We start from the raw sequence: 20,357 nt of genomic DNA on the forward strand, positions 1-20,357 counted from the left end.
ATGGAGTCACCTATAGTATTGCTTCTAATTGTCCTTTTAGGTAAGACCTTATCACGTCTGCTTGATTTTTATATTGTTCTGTATTTCTAAAGAATATCAATTGAAATGTGTAAAACGAACGGGTCAGAATTCAAATCAATTCTGGCAATTGATGAAGAGTTAATATTCTACAGTTGGTTGTAGATCAACAGATTCAAAAATATATGTCGTTATTGGTACATGGTGTATGAAAAGCCCCTAAAAATGATTGCCTGCCAGGTCTGCTGTGCGTCGATCCAGAATATAGGCATAGAAGCACAGTAGAAACCTGGCTGAAGCGGGACTTTCAATTGCTTTAACGAGTAGCTTACACCTGTTTACACCGCTACCGCTTATTAGTGTAGCCTATTGTGTGTGTGTGTGTGTGTGTGTGTGTGTGTTGTGTGTGTGTGTGTGTGTGTGTGTGTGTGTGTGTGTGTGTGTGTGTGTGTGTGTGTGTGTGTGTGTGTGTGTGTGTGGATGCGCATGCAATATAAATTACTAAATCTCAGCAGTGAGATATAGACCTGATAATAAGTAGAATTTTTTCTGCAAATACAATTTTGGGAATTAGTCTTCAACAGGTTATTCACCAGAACTATGGCTGTTTTGCCTCATTGATGTACGTTATTGAAAGACAAAAGCAATAAAGGGTAGCCTTGGGCTATCGGCTGGATAAAAGCATTGGGAGAGTTAAGACCTTTCAAGTTTAAACTATTCTATCCGGCCGAAAAACCACAGAAGTGGCAGATTACTGGACTGGAGTTGACCTGTTCCATCTGGTGGCAATAACAGTGGAAGCAGCCTTTTGGCTTCAACTTCAGATGAACTGTGAGATTAAAAGTATATATTTTAGAAACCACTTGCTCCTAAGTGTGTTTAAGTGTATCTAACATGTAATCAATATTGTTAGATGCGATTAAACCACTGTCAAGGTTGATTAGTGTGTGCTGTAAATTTATAGGGAAAAGATTTCAGAGGATAGTCTGTTGCAGCGAGTTCATGGAGAAAATAGAGTTCTTGAAAATGCTCACATCAAAATTTCTATTCAGTATAGTCGATTTAACCCACAAATAATCAAATTTAGACAGACAAAAAAATGATCACGTGGTGGATTAAAAATACATTTTAGGCAGACTATAAAATGATCACGTGGTGGATTAAAATGACATATTTAAATGGGTGATATGTTTAGAGATTAATGAGAAAACATCCCCCAAAAATCCAGCCATAATGCCATTGGAACTCTATGAATAATTCTACTTAATATAGAAAGCATACTAATGTATAAGGTTTATCTGAGTATGAAACTACATGCAGTCCTAGTTGATGATGTGCTATTGGAACGGTTCTGCTTTTTCTGTTCCCAAAATGATCTGGAATACTTCAGTTTGTCAGGGGTCCCAAAATTGTTACCTCACTGGTAGGAGCTTGCCAACTGGAAATGTTCTCTGTGGTTTAGAGCTTTGGGAGTTTTGTGGGCTCTTTGATTTAGATAGAGGGCAATCGTTTAGGAAAATGGTGAGGGACCAGAAAGTCTTGGGTCTGTTTTTTGGCCTCGGCTGTGTGAGGCTTAAAGATATGACAACTGAAGGGTTAAAGACAGTAAGTTGAGGAGACTCCCAGCCATCACCCATGCAGCAGTCTAACTGCTGGTTTGCACACCCATGGGTGAGTGCTGGGATCATTGATCAGCTTTTAGATTATTTTTGAAACTGATATTAGGGTTTTTTCCCTGCATACACATTCTAGAAAAAGAACATGCATTCTAGATAAACATAGCAGGACAACGTACTCTCTTAACCATGTGTGTGGTTTGACATAATCAGGTGTCTAAGGCACTATGTTAACATGATGGATGTTAATGCAAAACTTGTAAGAAACAGAATAGCCTGCTGTCTCACCAGTGGTGTTATCCAGTCCAGCTGACTGTATTTTGTATCAGGTGTACTGTTATTCAGCATGGCTCAATGCTCAGGAATTTGTTTTATGTTTGGCATGGGAAAGTGATATCTTTACCTCAGTGTAAATCTACGTTTTCAAGAGCTATCTTTTCTTCATGTCTAGTGTAAATCCTGACCACAATTGTGAATTAGTATGTGTGTATGTACACTGTTTGTGTGGGGAGGTCCTAACCTGAGATTCAACCTGCTATTAAACCAGTGGTCCGGTGTGACCAGCAGTGGAGTAAAGAGTATGTTTACATAACACATCTCTCCAGGAAGTTCACACCAGTGGTTTCTGGTTTCCTCAGTTTTAAAACAAGCTCTTGGCAGCCGCTGAGGGTCTGTCCTCTGGACAAGGCCAAGCTGCAGGTGCAAACAGTCTAGAAAGATCCACAGAGCAAACAGAAAAGCTACCTCTTTGATATGCGTACAGCTCCCGCCAGCACTTCAGCATTACTAATGATACCAGCTGAGTCCTGAGATCATGTGCGCTCACTCTTCTACTGAGAAATACTATCATGTGATAGTTCAAATCTTTGATATCTGATATTGAGTAGATACACTTAATAGGCTAAAACAGTCAGATTCATGTTTGGTAATTTAATTTAACAATTTCCTTAATTCTTTATTTCCCCAACAGTAGTAGTTTCAAATCAAATACAAACTTAGAATAGAGTTAATACTATTACGCCATCATTTCAAGTGGTCAAGTGATATTGCATTGCAAAACATGTAGAAAGAATTTAAAGCCAAGTCTTTATTTCAAGGAAGATTTTGATGAAATTATAGCAATACATGTAAGGCTTTTGAAGGCTTTTGGATGCTCAGCTGTTCTTTGCCTCAGGCTTTGAAAATACTTTAATTTCCGACATTTCATCCTCTTAAGCCTGGCCCATTGTTAAAGGTTTTGTTATTTCATGTGGTGCGCCAGCAGCACACTAATGAAACTGAAGGTTTTGAATACTTTTTGGATTGCTCAGCAACTTTAGAGTCTGAGTAGGTAAAAATATAATGAAAAGAAATAACTAAATATAAACTGTGTTTTCATCACAAATTATTTTTATTGTGAGAGTCATCTACAGTATACTGACTGATGACATACCTGGTGTAACAGGTCATTGATCCTCTCTAGTTAATCCCTAAGTGATGACAAGGTTTAAATTGACTACCTTAAACCTCTTATTACTTCAAAGATGCTCAGTCGAATGAAGCACAGCAAACCCCTGGCCCACACATCAGAGGAAAAGTTGATTGATGACATTTTGCTCAAAGCTAAATCCAGACAAATTCGTAAATGTTGTACTGTAAAGCATTTGAAGAAAACTTTAGAATTGCTGTGGGAGACTACTGATCTTTTTCTTGTGACTTAAAATTCATCCCCACTGGTTTGTAAGCATGGACATTCATTTCTTTGACAACATTATTTGTCAGGTGCTTTTGGGGCAGTTTAAAACAGGAATGTTTTTTTCAATGTGGAATTTGTGTAGGCCAGACAAGGGATTCAAGATTACATTTGACCAAACTCACAATAGCATATAGCCAAAAATTCTTTGACAAAATATTGTTACGTTTAAATGTTTCTGCTGTTGTTGTTTTTCTGCGCAGGTTGGAGTGAAGGTTCCTCTCTGCATTACTCCGACGGCAGGACCAACCATTTCTCCCTAGAGAAAACTTTTGGTAGGCCAGTCAAGGACTCCCAGTGCCACCATATGCTCAAGCATCTGCACAACGGTGCCCGCATCACAGTGCAGATGCCACCCAACATAGAGGGTCATTGGGTGTCAACCAGGTGAGTTGTCTGTCTGGAGTATGAACATAAATCCCTTTCGTCCACTTTTGAGAAGAAACAAAAACTGTATTCACTTGATCTCCGTTTGGAATGAAAAGTCACCTCCGTCCTCTTCTTTGTGTCAGCTGTGAGGTGAGACCTGGCCCTGAGTTCCTCACTCGCTCCTACCAGTTCTACCCAAATAACACCTTCCGGGCCCACCAGTTCTACTACGGGGACAACCACTGCACCACCCCCACCTACACCCTGGTGGTGAGAGGGAGGCTGCGCCTACGACAAGCCTCCTGGATCATCCGGGGGGGTACCGAGGCCGACTACCAGCTCCACCGCACCCAGCTGGTGTGCCACAGTGCGGCTGTGGCCAAAGACCTGAGCCAGAGGCTCAACCGCAGCTGCCGTGGGGCTGTGAGGGGCAAGGGGCCCTGGAAGCCCAACGTGAGCTACGAGCTGTGGAGCGAGGAGGGCGGCTGTGACTGCTCGCAGGAGCTCAACTTTGCCATGCACGAGCTGCAGCTGCTGCGGGTGGAGAAGCAGTACCTGCACCACAACCTGGACAATCTGGTGGAGGAGCTGTTCCTGGGAGACATCCACACAGAGCCGGCCCAGAGGATGTACTACCGGCCTTCCAGCTACCAGGCGGCACTGCAGAACGCCAAGGTCAGTGGGTGTTAGTGTGTGTTAATGGGTGTTAATGGTTGTTAGTGTTGTTGTCACATGAGGTTTTACAGTGCTTGTTGTCACAGTTGGTTTTTCGATGGTGGTTAGTGGTTATTAGACTGTCACAAAGGGGTGTTACAGGGGTGGGTAGAGCATTCCAGTGATTACCCTTGCACAGTAAGTCATCCTTTTCTCAGGACATGTTTTATCAAAATGTTGCCTGTTGAAGAGTTGCGTGTCCAGTTGTACTGGGGAGATGGGTCAGTGTGTCTTAACACTGTCACAAGAAAGCCAATTAATTCAGCGTCCACAAAGGAAGTCATTTCAAGTTTTGACATCACAGAGCAGCAGTTCCCTCTGTGAAACCCAATAGCAATGCACCAACTGTCACCCTTTAGGTGGATTACTTTGAAATCCTTTCTAGTCTCCTGTCTAAACAAACACGCATTTGTCCTGAGATGATAGGGCTTGGTATCGTTGATCTCAATGTAAACAGTGCACGGGTGAGGAGCTGTGATCAGACAAACTCCCCTGTGGCTCTTTAAATGACCAGTGTAGTGCTCTTAAGCTCCACTGGGCTCCAGAGAAGAAACGTGAAACTCGACCTATCTCTGGGAGTGATCAACATGTGGTATTCCTAGAATCTGGTATCATGCGTCCTTGGGAATTATTCCGCCCAGCGCATAGCAGGTCTGATTTCATACATGCCTGAGGCCATATCAAAACGTTAGCACGCATTTTTCTCCTCTCCTCTCCTTTTTATCCTTTCTTTCTATTTTCTAGGCTGCAGTTTGTATCGACCATATTTCATTGCAGCTGGCTTTAACTCAACACCAGTATGAATCATCTGTACTTTGTTTGCAAACAGTTCAGCTTATACCAGTAAATGGAGTAGATGTTGTAATGGAGGCATCTGCATGGAGCCTGATGCTCGGAGAACTACCTTAGTCCTTCTTTTAAGAAAACATAAAAATAAAATCATCAAACAGACCATCTAGTGAGGCTGTAACAGTTATTCTGTTGCCATGGTGACTGTCCAATCCATTAATCTGAAGTGGCATGATTAGGTCTGGTCTGAGTCCAGTCCATTATGCAATGCTACCATAATGTTCCTTTGAGGGTATTGGATAGATTCTCCGCAGTTATGCAAGAGCAAGACATCGTTTGTTTTTACTTTAATCCGTGTTGCTAATTTTGATGTAACTCAAAAAGCATGCTCTTCCAGACTAATGTTTTGCCCAGTGGTACAGAAACACAATTTGTGACCAAAATCTGTATTATGACAGTAGATGAATCTATCCCATGCAGCACTATGTGAAGTCACCATAAGTTTGTAGACAGGTAAGGCAAGGGGGATACAGGGTGTCAGGAATGAGCCCAGCAGTAAGGAAGCCTGTGTTTTATGAGCTGAGGGTACTTTTAGAGGCTGGAACATCTTTTACTCACATGCAATCTCTCTCTTCTCTCTTTCTTATATATTCCTCTCTCCCATGATCTTTATCGTCCCCTTCATACATGGAACAGTACCCATGAGAGGCCTCTGCTTCAGTGGTCCTGTCAACCCCTTTACACTGAGCAGCTTGTGGACTGCACCAATGTGGTTTTAGCCCAGCAAAGGGTTGAAAAGTCTGCTTTTCTTTCTGGTGATTTATCGTCCCTTTCCTGCGTTAAATCTTATAAAATCATAACGTTGTCTGTGAAGGAACTGGACTTAATAGTGTGTTACCACAAAATATTGAATTCTTGTCAAGTTGTCTTGATTTGTCCCTATGGAAGGGTGTCTGTAGAACCTATAAGATGTAGACGGCATAGGTGTCCATGATGGAAGCTTTTTCTAGTCTTAACAGGATGTCTGCTTTAGGAATTTGGCAAAGCAAACATGACATGCAATAAATGAGATAAATGGCCTCGTCTACGATACCTTTGACCCTTCTATCCATAATCCCATCGGTGTCATTCATTCTTAGAACCATGACCACGGCTGCATAGCCTGTCGCATCATCTACCGCTCCGACGAGTTCCACCCGCCCATCCTACCTCCACGGGCGGACATGACGGTGGGTCTGTACGGCCAGTGGGTGAGCCAGCGCTGTGAGGTCCGGCCAGAGGTCCTGTTCCTCACCCGCCACTTTGTCTTCCATGACAACAACCACACTTGGGAAGGCTACTACTACCACTACTCTGACCCCATCTGCAAACACCCCACCTTCAGCATCTACGCCCGCGGGCGCTACAGCCGAGGGGTGCACTCCACCGATGTTATGGGTGGCACTGAGTTTGTCTTCAAAGGTGACTATGCCATTGTTTGTGTTGTGCATGCGAGTGGGTGGACTGTTGAGACATGTATGGTTAAACACAGGGTAAGGATGTTGGAATGAGAACTGAAAATGATGAATTGCCTCCTTTCTCTCTCCCCTCTCCAGTGAACCACATGAGAGTGAGGCCTATGGATTTGGCGACCACCTCCTTGCTCAACGTGTTCAACGGGAACGAATGTGGAGCCGAGGGCTCCTGGCAGGTGGGGGTCGAGCAGGACGTCACCCTGACCAATGGCTGCGTGGCACTGGGCATCCGGCTGCCCCACACTGAGTATGAGCTGTTCCGTATGGATCAGGACGCCCACGGACGCTACCTGCTCTACAACGGCCAACGGCCCAGTGACGGCTCCAGTCCTGACCGGCCCGACAAGCGTGCCACGTCCTACCAGATGCCTCTGGTCCAGTGCTCTGCCAGCAGCCAGCACTCAGAGGCCGGAGCAGAGGACAACGACCGGCCCCTGAGGCTTAGCAACAGCTGTGAAACGTGTCACAGAGGCCAGCCCAGGGACGTCCCACTGCTTCTGGCTTTATTGGTGACTCTTCTGTTCCCTTGGGGCTGCAGCTTCTAAACTGTTTGGCTGAACCCGAGAGCCAATGATGAAAGGAGTGGCACAAGCACCAGGAAAGAACTGACAAGAAGACTGCTTGTTAACTTGACACACTTGAACTTTTTTTCTCTGCTCTTTCCAAGACTATGGAAGCTGGGGTCACCAAGGTGGACAGCAAGTTGAGTCTTGTTCTTTTGATACCTGTTCTTTAAACTCCTTACCAATTACCAAAGACTTGACACTGCTGCACCAGAGAAACTGCACTTTAGTAGAGAAGATGAAAAGTCGATGTACTAACAGACAGGACTGTGTCTGTGATTCATGAGTTTAACTTGAGATGTTATGTTTTTTGGTACTACAAGCAGATAAAATACTATTAAGACAATGTGGTCTCTTGTTTTATAAAGAAAAATACAGATTTTCAGGATGCAGGGTAAAAGGGAAATACAGTACAATGTATTTTCCCTGACAAATTGTATATACTGTGTGACTTTTGTCCTCAATTGGATTTTAAAACCAGGGTTCCTGCAGGTTTTAGTAAGTCATATTTAAGACCTTTTAAGAGCATAAAGATTGAAATTTAAGACGTATTCGATGCATTACCAAAATAAATTCTGAAAAAATCTATGTATTTCAATGAATTCAGTCATTGAAAAAGCATTAACTTAATTTACAGATAAAGCAATCACATTAGTAACCTAATTAAATATTTTTTGGGCAAAGTTAGCAGTGAGCCTTGTAACTGGAGCTGGGTACCGCTTGTAACCAACAGCGGAAATCGCTGTGATCTAGCCATGTCTCGTTGAAAGTACACTTTCCCATTTTCCACACATAGCCAAACTTTAACAAGCTCTGAGGAGACGCACACATATTTTACGGGCAGGTATTGCATTTATCACGGGAGTTGATTTTGTTTTATCACTGCGTACCTACCAACACCAAGTCTTTCCTCAGTGACGGTAGCGGTATATGTCTTCCTGGTGTGTGTCTTCCTGGTGTGTGTGTGTGTGTACGTACTGTACATGGTGTGTGTGTCTGCTCTCCGTACTGGCTGGTGGAGGAGGAGACCAGGCCGGGCTGGCTGCGGGTGGCTCGACCTGCTGCAGCCACACCTGACCAAGTGACTTCATCACTTACATATCCATTTCATTCAATTAGCAGACACTTTTATCCAAAGCAACGTACTAATGGTGCACTTGAAGGGGAAAGCTAGATAGGTGTAAATACGAGACTAGGAAGCGTTCATCTGCGTCATGTGATGAGGCGAGGGGCTGAGTAAGGCAGGGCCTCGGTGTGAAGGATGAAAAGAGGAGGCCCATCTTCAGAGTATGGGCAGAAATGTGTCACAAGAAACAAAATTTGGATCATTTGAATGGTTGAACTTGAATAATAAAAGAAATAAAAACTGAGTCTTAATCACATCATTTGATGTTGTATTGTCTCTTTACCCCATTGCCTTCTGGCAGGCGCTATCGAAGCATTCGGTCTCGCACAAGCAGACTGGACAACAGTTTCTATCCAAGGGCCATCAGGCTTCTGAATGGACATGATACATTTTTCACTAGCCACTTTACACACTGTCACTTTCAGGTACTGGTTGCACTATCAGCAATATTGCACTAGCTGTACCCCACTTGTCTTAGGTTAGTATAGGTCTACAAGGTTAGTATAGGTTATCATGTGTATATTGAGGTTTAGTTACTGTATTGTATATAGTATACTATTTTGTATATTTAGGTTTATTATATATTATATATAACTGATATCAGTTAAGTAATATATATGTTATTTCCAAATATATAGAAAGGGGACCCATGGTGTAGTGGGTTGAAAACAGGACCTGCCAAACATCCCTGGCCCCAGACCCCTGTGACCGCAGCACACTGTCCAGTTCCCCTCTTCCAACTGTCTTTCCAGATACCCAACTGTCCCACCAGGAAAGGCTCAACCATGAGTATAAAAATAAACTTTTTATTTAGAAGTCAAAGAGCAAAATTTAAGCTGTAAAAAGATCCTTCAGCCAGGTTTGAACACAAGACCTCTCACACAATAGTCCACATCCTTAACCACTGAGCTATCAGGCATCACAGCAAACTTCACTCAACATTTAAATTTGACATTGAACTATCTAGTTGTAACAACTGCAGGGTTGGGGTGTCAGAAAACCAGAAGAAAGCAGGGCCTGGGTTCAAATCCAGCCTTCACCCTTTTCTTTACTTCAATGAACTGTCCAATTACAGCATGTCAAATACAATCCACAACTCAATAAACTAAGGGAAACAGCTTGTCTTTAAAGTTTTTTTTTTAATGATCTCATTTAAATGATCTCACCAATAGAAAGGGGTTTGATTCATGTAGCCTTCAGTCCTATTGGCTGGGCCACATGACCTTTGACCCCCTAATGGAGAGAGATGACTGCCTGCTGAACCGTGAATGTGTGTGTGTGTGTGTGTGGTGTGGTGACAAACCCGACTACATCCAACCAGAGATGGTTTAACAGGGTTGTAGTGTAAAAGATGAGCGCGTACAGGGGGTGTTTTTTAGGCCGGAATTGCTCAGGAGGTGGGCGGGGGGGGGGGTTCAGCAGATTATTACAGCTGGCTGTGTCCATGTCCTAAATGAATCAAAGAACAGGAACGGAGAGAGACTATGTTCAAAAAACAGATCCGACAATAACAATGTCTGACTAAGTGTCAATTAACAATATTTATAAAGAGGAAGACCATATATGAACAATGTTAATAACTTAGTCATTTATAATCTTAATATTTGTTCAAGACGACATTAAATCCCAATTATTAACAATATTTTCAAAGATGAAGGCCATATTTACCTCAAATCACTGACATCGCTCTCATCCACAGATTAGCCAAAACGACAAGGTGAGTAGCTCCTCGATGCGAACAGGCCATTTTCCGAACGTCCTGCTGTTCCAGAGCCTTGTCAAATGCGTTGATGGGGAAGTTGTAGATGTCTCATAATAATAACTATAGTATACTATACATACTTAAATTATATTATAACTATCAACTAAATAATAAATATTTATATTTAGTATACTTGACTAATAACTCAAGTGTGAACATGTATTTTATTTTCCTTCACCTATATACTTCCACACCAAAATTTAACTACTCAGTTATGGAGCACAAGTGTAGCTTATTTGGTCTTTTCCTATTCATCTTAAATGAGAAAGAACCTGGTTATGATTATCTCAATCCATACTATAGTAGCAAAGCTGGCCAGTTCTCATAAAGTTGTAGTGCTCCTCCATCCCATGTCTTCACCTGGGTTTGAAACCAGGACGTCAAACGAGATAACTTGGCGAAGTAGCCGAAAAATGACAAACATTCAAAACAATAAAAACACCTCTTCGATATTAATAGAACTGTTAGTGTGTAGATGATCCAAGTATACTTTAAGGGAGACATGAAATACTATCAAAACCACATTTTTTCTGTTTTATTTTCTTCAATGCTTAATACCATGGGACAGGATTTAAGAATGGAGACCTTATTTTCAGTCAACATTTGCCTCATAAAAGGGATATATGATTTGTATTGAGAAAAAAAAAAACAATAATAATATTAATAATAATAATAATATAAAGTCTGCATTGGTATTGTCAGGGATAGGAAAGGACAGAAATGTACAAGAAAGGAGGCACCTATATCCCCAGCTGGACTCAAAACATTCCCCAAGAGAAAGTAGAAATTACAAACTGAACAAATTAAGTTGATTTCAGAGGCAATCCAGCAACAGGTAGCAAGGTCTTATTGATGGAAGTTCTTTCCTTTTGTTAAAAGGATTAAAATAACATTTACAAGACACTTAACATTCCATTCAACTCCTATTAAAACGACAGAGAGAGAGAAAACGATTATTTTATTTGACTGCTTCTCACCAAGGTCACTCTAGGTGCATAGCAACAGTCCTTCATGTTGATTGATAGTGTACACCTTTCTTCAAAACCACCACAAACCTGTCCATCTATCTATCAAAAACAGAAAAGAAAAAAGGAGCACTCTTTTTCATTCTTTCTCCTTTCTGCATGTGTTCTAACCGTGTGAGAGATTGTAAAAAGGCGATGCCCTCATATGATGCTGTACAGATGTGTTCACTGTAGGCCGCACTACCAATGATATGGCAAAGTCAACAGACAGACTTCTTGGTTAATCCAGGCCTTTGGGTTCCGGAGCCAGGGTGGGGGATACAGCAGGCATGCGTCTCCCAGTCTACAAGATGAACTTCCCTAGGAAGAATCCGATGAAGATGGCTGCTATGACAACGAGGAGGGAAGGAAGTGAGGCGGTGCTTGTTTCTCGGCCAGGGAAGGTGGTAGCGTTTGATGTCATGTGGTCGGAGCGTGGGGCCTTTCTCATTCTAATACCATCATCCTGATAAGAGACAGGAGTTAGAGACAGGAGTTGGGAAAGATCAAACTTTTTAAACACAACCCCCCCCCACACACACACACACACACAAAATGTATCCTGCTCAAACTCTAAATAAATATAATTCAGACAACAAAAAACTAATGTATACAGATGAATGATTCCCAGTATGCCTAGCGGTACGTCTCACCTTGAGTTGCCGGTTGTCCTCGGCCAGTTTCCCCATCTCAGACTGCAGCCTCTTGCACTCCTCCAGCAGCTTCTTCATCTCCGTGTCGTCCAGCGAGGCGCTGACAGGCTTGGCCGTCGCCGCCGCCACCAAGGGCCCTTCAGCCTTGGCAGAGTTCATCACGGGGGCGGCTTTGTTGCTCGCGTCCACATCATTCTGCAGACACAAACCACGTAAGTGAAATGCAGCCTGGCCTAGGGATGAGTTGGGGACGTTAACCGCCCCCCAGAGGCTTGTCTGGAGGCTGAGGAGCCTGAAGCGGAGGGGCAGGCACTCTGAGAACAGATGGGGCTTTGATCTAGATGGGTCAATGTGACGTCACAGAATTACAAGAGGTGTGATAAGAAATCCACCCAGTGGGGCACACTGGCAAACTACTGAGGAGGGTTGTTCAGATACTGTTTGTACACATTCATTCGGTCATCTGTCGTCCGTGCAAGGTTGTTGGCACCATTTGTGAATGCACCAGTAACATTAATTACCACTACTCTGCTGTTCTCCCCCCACTGTCTGCCGGTCAGTGCCTACCTCTAGGTCTTGCCTACCCTCACAAACCTGCATCCTGCTCCTCACTTTAACCTCAGAGCTGGGGGCTGTCCTGAATCCCTGCAGGTCACTCCTGTTGCTAACGCTGCACGGAGTGGGGGGCAGGCCTGACCTGCTGCTGAAGGGGGTGCGGAATTCAGAGCCAGGAGTGGCTCTGGGGGGCAGACGAGAGCCCCCCTCATAGCCTGGCTCCCCAGAGAACATGGAGGCCTGCCTGTCTGCCTGCCTCGGGGTGGCTAACCCCCAGCCAGCTTTAGACAAGGATCTACCCTCCCCAGTCTCTGAGCTGCTGACCTGAGGGAACCACAGCCATGACAGGATGAGCACACACACACTCTGCACCGCTGTCACATGAACACGTTTGACTGCAGTGGAAATAGATGTAGAATAGAGGTGGAATGCAGAGCCTTGGTGTTACATGTTGAGGGTGGACTGTACGGGGGCCGCAGGTCTTACCACTTTATCGTTTTCAGAAGGCAGTTCAAAGACACATCTCAGCTTGGAATCCATGAGGTCATCGGTTTTTGCATCTTTCCACTGGAGATGAAGGCATGTTATTCATCAAGCTCAACTGGCAGCAGCTGAATCCCGTCCACACAGTACACACACACATCGACACTACTGTAACTCAGCCTGCACCTCCTCGCACGCACAAACGGGATTAAACAAGCTGGTGCATGCATAACCATTGTAGCATCACTGTAATTCAAGCTTCAAAGGAAAAAATGTAAATCATTCAGCAACCCAGCGTTAGATTATTGAGGGGGGAAAAGGCTTTCCAGTGGTTTTCAAGTCTTATTCAGACTGGGAGCATTGTACATGACTTTCTCCTAGTGTTCTCAGTTGTAACCAGAGGAGGCAGACTACAAGGAGTTTGAGAAATGTGTAGGCCCACTGATTTGGTGGTTGATGCCCTCTGCTGGACATGAATGCAATCCACCACAACTGAACCTGACTCAAGACAGGGAGGCTGGCTAATATTGCTAAGCCAAAGGTGACTAAGATACGATAGACAGAGATGCATACATCAAATCCGCTGATGAATGTCTGTGCAAAAAATGACTCACCATTGAATCCATGTCAGATGAGTTTGTAGGAGCGAAGATTGTTTGCACCATGAATTTGTGTTTACTTTTCTCATTCGGGTCATAGTCAAAGGGCTGGAGCATTACTGCAATATAAAACACAAATACATTTCAGCAAATACCTAAGATAAGTCAATGCATTTCTAGCTTTGAAACATCCCAACTTCATTAGTCATGGCCTTCATCTTTTCACCATTATGTTTTGCAGGTGCCCTTTCAGCATCATCTACACAGAGCATCATTCATTCAAACTAAATGGCGTTTTTCTCTGCAAGTCTTGAATAAGCAGCTCATTATCCCTTCTAGGTCTGGCCTGCGTGCGAAAACACACTGACCTGCTTTTCCCTTAATGTTGGGTCAAGTTTCCATCCAACCGTAAATTAATCATGCTCACTTTATCTGATATTAATTATGAATAGATGAACACAACGCATACGCAGAATCATGTGTCAGAGATGACCAGTAATAACCCATTAGTCCCTCCGTTTAATATCCAGCCCAATACATTTAGTCTAAAGTGAAATGGAGTCACCATTTTGCAATCCTATTGGCTTCCCATAGTCCCACCAGCTGAGGGGGGCGGGGCTCCTGTCCCCTCACCATGTCCTCCCAGTTCAGACTGGGTTTCCTTTGTGACTCACCAGATATTGTGACGGTGGCCCCGGCGTCGATGATGCCACTGTTTGGCCGTACGCAGTACCTGCGTGGCGCTGTTGTCTTCACTTTGAAACATACTCTCCTATCAGACGGGTTCTTCAGTTTCAGGTTGGTGGTGACTACATCTGTAAAGGGCCCTGGACAGAGACACGACACAGAAAACAGTTATTTATTTTATGTTTTTAGCATCTCCCCTGGTTAAAATATATTACAACAATTTGATGTGTTACAATGCGTCTTCTGAAGCCAGGTGAGTGTGAGAAAGTTTCAATATCGCTAATCAGTTGATTGATTTGGAGAGATCTTGGGAGAGGTCTCTGCACACTGGCCCTTTAATGAAGCAGTGAGGAACTGAGAGGTCCAGAAGCAGGGAGGAACTGAGAGGTCCAGAAGCAGGGAGGAACTGAGAGGTCCAGAAGCAGGGAGGAACTGAGAGGTCCAGAAGCAGGGAGGAACTGAGAGGTCCAGAAGCAGGGAGGAACTGAGAGGTCCAGAAGCAGGGAGGAACTGAGAGGACCAGAAGCAGGGAGGAACTGAGAGGTCCAGAAGCAGTGAGGAACTGAGAGGAACTGAGAGGTCCAGAAGCAGTGAGGAACTGAGAGGACCAGAAGCAGGGAGGAACTGAGAGGTCCAGAAGCAGTGAGGAACTGAGAGGACCAGAAGCAGGGAGGAACTGAGAGGACCAGAGCATTACATTTGCATGTATTCATTTAGCAGACGCTTTTATCCAAAGTGACTTCCAAGAGAGCGATTTACAAAAGTGCATAGGTCAATGATCATAAACAACGAGATATCCCCAAAACATTGTGGGTAGCCAAAACATGAAGCATACATTGTGAAAAGCCAATAAGTGCCAATGGGAAGAAGCAGGGAGGAACTGAAAGGACCAGACATTCCCAGGGAGAAGATCCTAGAAGACCCAATCAGGACCTTCAAAACAGGGTAGTTTAAATGCCATCACGCAGTTCCTCTGTCCTCAATTAGGAGTTAAATTAAATAACTCAGAACGCCAAGTTCCTAGGCTAAATGACTAGATCCTGATATGACAGTGGGGGTGGGCGGGGCTTGCTGTTCCTTTACTTATTGAGTTTCCCCCTCAGCTTTCACCAGAACATTGCATGAACACACTGCTATGAATTCATCAAGCCAATCAAATAAATACATTTTGCCTACATAGTTCTTTAGCTAGGTAAACACATCAAAAAGCAGTAATTAAATCAAGAAGACACAGAACTGACCCCCAACATGAAGTAGGCTACAGAAACCCAAAAGATCATTTTAGTCATTGGATCCTATTGTAATGTGGATCACTACAGACCTAATGTCACTTCAATCCTGAATGTATCCCAATGTTCGCAGTAAGCATGGTCAGCAATTCTACTGGGGGAAAACCCTTCTCCATAAGACCAGAATTTGAGTTACTTTCACATGGGCGTCCCATGTCTGTCTGGATGAAGGCTCCTAAGGTCATATATGGAGAGACCATTAGTCCGGTCTCCATCTTGTGACAAGGTTGTTTGCCCCAAATTAGAACCTTAATGAATGTTCACATGGTCCAGCTTTGATGACCATACTGTAAACACAGCTGTATGCCAAAGTGAAAGTCAACCAAACTCAATCAGAGCAATTAGACTGTCAGGACCGAATGAACCATCTTATTGTAGCTACCTGGTTTCATGCTGATAAGTCTGAAAGTAGGTCCAGTGCTTTCCCATACCTGTGTTAAATCATAACTTGTCAGGCACAGTATTTAAATAGGCCATGTGCTAAGACTTGGACTGTCCTTCACATATTATGTGGCACCCTTTCTTTTCATGGTGTTGGTAAAGTTTAGTTGAAAGTAGTGACCATTTTCAAATGAAAATAAGCTGAAACGATAAGTCAAAACTTGCGCAAGGAGAATCATTTTCTTCCAATTGCAGTATTGCATGAAGTTCAAATTCAGTTTATTGGCTGTAAAGACATCAACAACTAAATCAAATGTCGGTCTACATTACATTATCTAAAACTGAGGCTGCAACCCATGACACATTGTCTGACTTCAGTAGCTTGTAAAACAGCTCAGTGACAGTGTAGATCTAGTTCCGGAACAATGAGTACTCCCTCCACACAGCCCACCACTCAAAATGTTCATGCTAGACTACAGGATCTGTGGCAGAGCACTGGAGGGCAGAAATACTGCTGAACACAACAAAGAGCATCCCTGGGAGACCAACTTAATGTTACACTCAACTGTGAAATACTGGGTACACCAATGACAGTATGCTTGCCTGGCTACAGTGGTTGTTGCAATACCAAGCAGGGTAGAAACTGGCCTGCTTGGAAAACTGACTTAGAAGCTGACTGACACACAACAAACAAATTAGGCTAGTTGTTTACAACCATTCCTGGTGTACAGTTTTAAACACCCAACTGCCACACACTGAAGTTTCAACAACTGGAGTAGATGGCAGAGTTGAGATCATTGCTAAGCCTTGTCTATTTGAGTTTTACATAGACTGTATCATGCTTCCTAAATGCAACAAGAATTTAAACAAACACATTTAGCCCATTTAAAAACCTTCAGCCCTATTTCCAGTTGGCTTTGGCCAGCATGATTGTACACTCTTTGAACTGAGAAGATAGGATGCATGATAAGACTGAGTGGGCTTGGGACATCATGAAAGGTGAAACATGGACCACTGATTACAATGTCCTTCTACAAACCAGTAAAACCTAAAGCTGGGCTTCATCAGACAGTATTTTAGTGCCAAAGGTCATTTTCAATTCCATATTCCCTGTCATTTACATTTAGTCATTTAGCAGACGCTCTTATCCAGAGCGACTTACAGTAAGTACAGGGACATTCTCCCCGAGGAAAGTAGGGTGAAGTGCCTTGCCCAAGGACAACGTCATTTTGCACAGCCGGGAATCGATCCGGCAACCTTCTGATTGATAGCCTGATTCCCTAACCACTCAGCCATCTGACCCCCAACACTGTCACTGCAGGCTCTATGATCTAGATCTACTTGCAACAACATGGTTTTTAGGTCTACTGAAAAGAGCAGGCTTCCATTTCTGAACAAAAACCTCCACTCACTGAGAACAAATTATAATATACAGACACATGAAAACATACATCAGTCCCCTTTTTGGAGTGCTACTGCCCAAGCACTACTCTAATGTTTGGATGTTTACTTAGGTAGGCCCCCTGGCTTGCTTAATGCTAAAAATACAAGCAGAGGAAAGGAGGGCTGTCCCCTCTAGCTTGCTGGAGAAATCCCAGCAGAGTCTCTAAACCAGAGCAGCCCCAGGATCCACAGACGTATTTAGCTCAGTCTGTGTGACAAGCAGGAGCAAGGGCCATCTTACCTCACACAGTAATCACAATCACCCATGAAAGATGCTAACCCACTCTTAAAATCATGAGATATTGCAAATGTGGTGCCACCAAGAAATAACCAAACGGGAAAGAATAACGTAAACTGAAAACAATATAATAGTGCTTTGAAATGTTGGACAATGTCAGATACATTTACGTCATTAGCATAGTATTGACAATGTTTGCAACAAATGCCAAAACACAAAAGTGCAGATTTGCATTACATGCATGCAAAAAAGAATTAGGTGCCATGATGGTTCTATGAAACTTGACATTGTGGCTTCAGAAAAAGACATGACATCATTTCTCAAACTAGTCAGATTAATAATCTAACTGGTCAAATTAATGTGTACCAAAGATTATCATTATTAGTTGTCAAATCATTTTAATTAACTAAATGGGACAAATGTTTAATCTGAAGACGGATAATATAAACCTCATGGTTTAACCAGATGTCAGTCTTAAAATCTAAATGAGTGGCATCCACATTAACTGTATAATATGGGGAGTTGAAAACCATTACGACCAGACTATTCAACCTTCATTAGGCATAGCTCTACCTTTATCGACCAATGTATTTTTGTGTGGAGGAAACCCTACATTAACCCTCAAACACAGTATTTCTTTCAGACGTGCATTGGCAGGAAGGCCCATAACTAGTTTGGCTAGTTTGCTCAATCTCTCGAATTCCACAAGCAACATGTGAGCATGCACTCCCAGCAGTACTGCCATTGCAATGTCAACGTGAAAATCAGACGGTCTAGATAAGACAATTGCTAGTTTACAAAGTACATTTTCCGCTTTCTGTGATCAGAGAGAGGGTTGCTAGCTAATCAGTTGGCTGGGTAACGGTGATTAACTAGCTATTCGCCTACTGTATTTAGCACTAACGATATACTGTACTGCTGCTTGTCTACCGTTAGTTCTCGAGACCGAGAGAAATAACTTGTATGGCTATCTAGACAAATCTTCAGAGTAGCTAATAGGAAGTTTAATAGAGTTGTTTGGCTTGCCAATTCAGCTGTTACAGTATGCTTTTGAATCCCCATCTAGCTTGTTAGCTATCTAGCTCGGTTACAACAAGAACAGGGTTGGTCAAGTAGCTAACTTAGCACTAAGTCAGCTGACTAAACCGGCTAACCCTGACTGCCACCCGGCATTGACATAGCTATACTCTTAGCTAACTGTAGACGAGTGGTCAGAGAGCTTTACTATACTAATATGACATTTATAGACTACCGACTGCATAACTAAAGCGCCACTGAATTCTCACGCAAGTGTAGAGCTAGCTAGCCCACATCGTTTAGCTTGCGCCTTCAAGTCGTTGCCATATCCATGGTGGACTTGACCACGATTAAACAAGCTACCTGGTAGCTATCACTGCTTATTAACACTTTATTTTATTACAAACGTAGACTGCCTAAACGCATGACGGCATACGACCATTCAGAACGGATGCATTCATTAGATTTTTTACAGTACGATTTCATTACAAGTTCCCAAACACTATGCCACGCCGGTTTTCCACGTCACTACAGTCCGGGGCTTTGCAGTTTTGCAACAGCGGCCCGACTCTCCCCCAACGCAAAATGGCGGAAATGCTAACTGGTAGTTAGCTAGCAAAACTCATTGGAGGGAGTGTGAAGTCATTTTGTTTGACAATTCCGGAGTTCTCTCGGTTTGTCTAAATGCTCAGCGATTAAATGCACTTACCTTTAAATCTGAGGTCAGACGAAGGGTCAAGAATAAGGATCTGCTCCAACTTTGACATTTTCGATGGGGAGACACACTTGATAGCGACGCCAGAGAGTCACTGACAAGTAGAAATCCTAGATCCCTACTACTGACTGAGTCAATCGCTGACTGTGCGCTGAGAACGAGCATGCGGGTGCAAATATTTGTACGCGCGAGTGCGCGACTTGGTTGCGCGCTCACGTGATACACGTCCACCAGGTGATTTGTTTCTAACTTGGCCTTAAGTGCCATGTATTTAACCTCCTTGAAAATATGCTTGTCAAATATTATGTTTGCACTTCGGTGAAAGGGATTTTCACTCCGATTGAGTTAACTTAAATCATTTGACACACACGCCACACAAACAGAGATGCTTTTAAATTCTCCAATCTTATTTACCCAAATGTAGGCTATCCATAAATAGATTACCAGTCCTTGCTAAATGTAATATGTACTACATATGGCTGTGGAAATCAATGCATACTCTGCATTCCTTCCCATTGAACCAATTACATCATTTGCAGGCTGCAGTCTCTTCTATCATTCTCTAGCTTGTGGCATTCTGAGTGTCTTGGGTGTCACTGTTTACTAGACTCAATCCCTGTATTTTTATTGCAATTCCTAAATAGACTGAATCTGTTGACTATCTTGGCCATGGTTAAGTCCATCTTTGTGTTAAGTAGTGCAACATACCCCCCTTCAGAATATGCAAGCTGTTGACAAGGTAATCCAGTGCACGACTGAAACAGAGCCTGTGGAATCCTGTACTCTCCATCTCATTTGCTCTATTTACAGCATTTCAAAAGGTCACGCAAGCACACATTGACTGAATAGAACAAACACATTGAACCATTGATAGAGAAGTAGGCAATAAGGAGTGCCAGACCTGGACATTTGTATACCATTATACATGATTTAACAGTGATAAAACCTCAGGGCTTTGAGATAACAATGAAAATAAAAGGGTGGATAACAGTTCTATTATCTGACTGCAGCCCCACTTCAAGGTGGGGTAGTTTTGCATTTCATGTATGTACAGCCAATGTGTCTTTACAATGGCCAACGAGTGAGTAGA

The 20,357-nt window shown here is 43.1% G+C and overlaps 2 protein-coding genes across 2 annotated transcripts; one reads left to right on the forward strand and one right to left on the reverse strand.

The window, feature by feature from the left end:
* Nucleotides 1-8,678, forward strand: LOC136959211 (protein APCDD1-like). The gene is made up of 5 exons (XM_067253480.1): nucleotides 1-40; nucleotides 3,570-3,753; nucleotides 3,879-4,410; nucleotides 6,378-6,699; nucleotides 6,834-8,678. Exons 1-5 carry the CDS (start codon nucleotides 1-3, stop codon nucleotides 7,295-7,297), a joined length of 1,542 nt encoding a protein of 513 aa, XP_067109581.1. The 3' UTR covers nucleotides 7,298-8,678.
* A 2,045-nt stretch (nucleotides 8,679-10,723) lies between these two features.
* vapal (VAMP (vesicle-associated membrane protein)-associated protein A, like) lies at nucleotides 10,724-19,401 on the reverse strand. Its single transcript, XM_067253853.1, has 6 exons — nucleotides 19,262-19,401; nucleotides 14,172-14,324; nucleotides 13,513-13,616; nucleotides 12,902-12,982; nucleotides 11,861-12,055; nucleotides 10,724-11,673 (listed from the first exon to the last, which is right to left on the reverse strand). The coding sequence occupies exons 1-6, from the start codon at nucleotides 19,317-19,319 to the stop codon at nucleotides 11,512-11,514; spliced, it is 753 nt and encodes a 250-aa protein (XP_067109954.1). The 5' UTR covers nucleotides 19,320-19,401; the 3' UTR covers nucleotides 10,724-11,511.
* Nucleotides 19,402-20,357: the final 956 nt, after the last annotated feature.

This window comes from Osmerus mordax, chromosome 16, assembly GCF_038355195.1.
Source record: "Osmerus mordax isolate fOsmMor3 chromosome 16, fOsmMor3.pri, whole genome shotgun sequence".
Classification (NCBI taxonomy): Eukaryota; Metazoa; Chordata; class Actinopteri; order Osmeriformes; family Osmeridae; genus Osmerus; species Osmerus mordax.

What these genes read in the sequence shown, in the direction of transcription:
- LOC136959211 (XM_067253480.1), top strand. Translation starts at nt 1, where the DNA reads ATGGAGTCACCTATAGTATTGCTTCTAATTGTCCTTTTAG. An exon ending in GGTCATTGGGTGTCAACCAG is followed by an intron (nt 3,754 to 3,878) that starts GTGAGTTGTCTG and finishes TCTTTGTGTCAG; the next exon opens with CTGTGAGGTGAGACCTGGCC. An exon ending in CGGCACTGCAGAACGCCAAG is followed by an intron (nt 4,411 to 6,377) that starts GTCAGTGGGTGT and finishes ATTCATTCTTAG; the next exon opens with AACCATGACCACGGCTGCAT.
- vapal (XM_067253853.1), bottom strand. Translation starts at nt 19,319, where the DNA reads ATGTCAAAGTTGGAGCAGATCCTTATTCTTGACCCTTCGTCTGACCTC. An exon ending in CTTCTGAAAACGATAAAGTG is followed by an intron (nt 12,056 to 12,901) that starts GTAAGACCTGCG and finishes TTGTGTCTGCAG; the next exon opens with AATGATGTGGACGCGAGCAA. An exon ending in AGGACAACCGGCAACTCAAG is followed by an intron (nt 11,674 to 11,860) that starts GTGAGACGTACC and finishes GTCTCTTATCAG; the next exon opens with GATGATGGTATTAGAATGAG.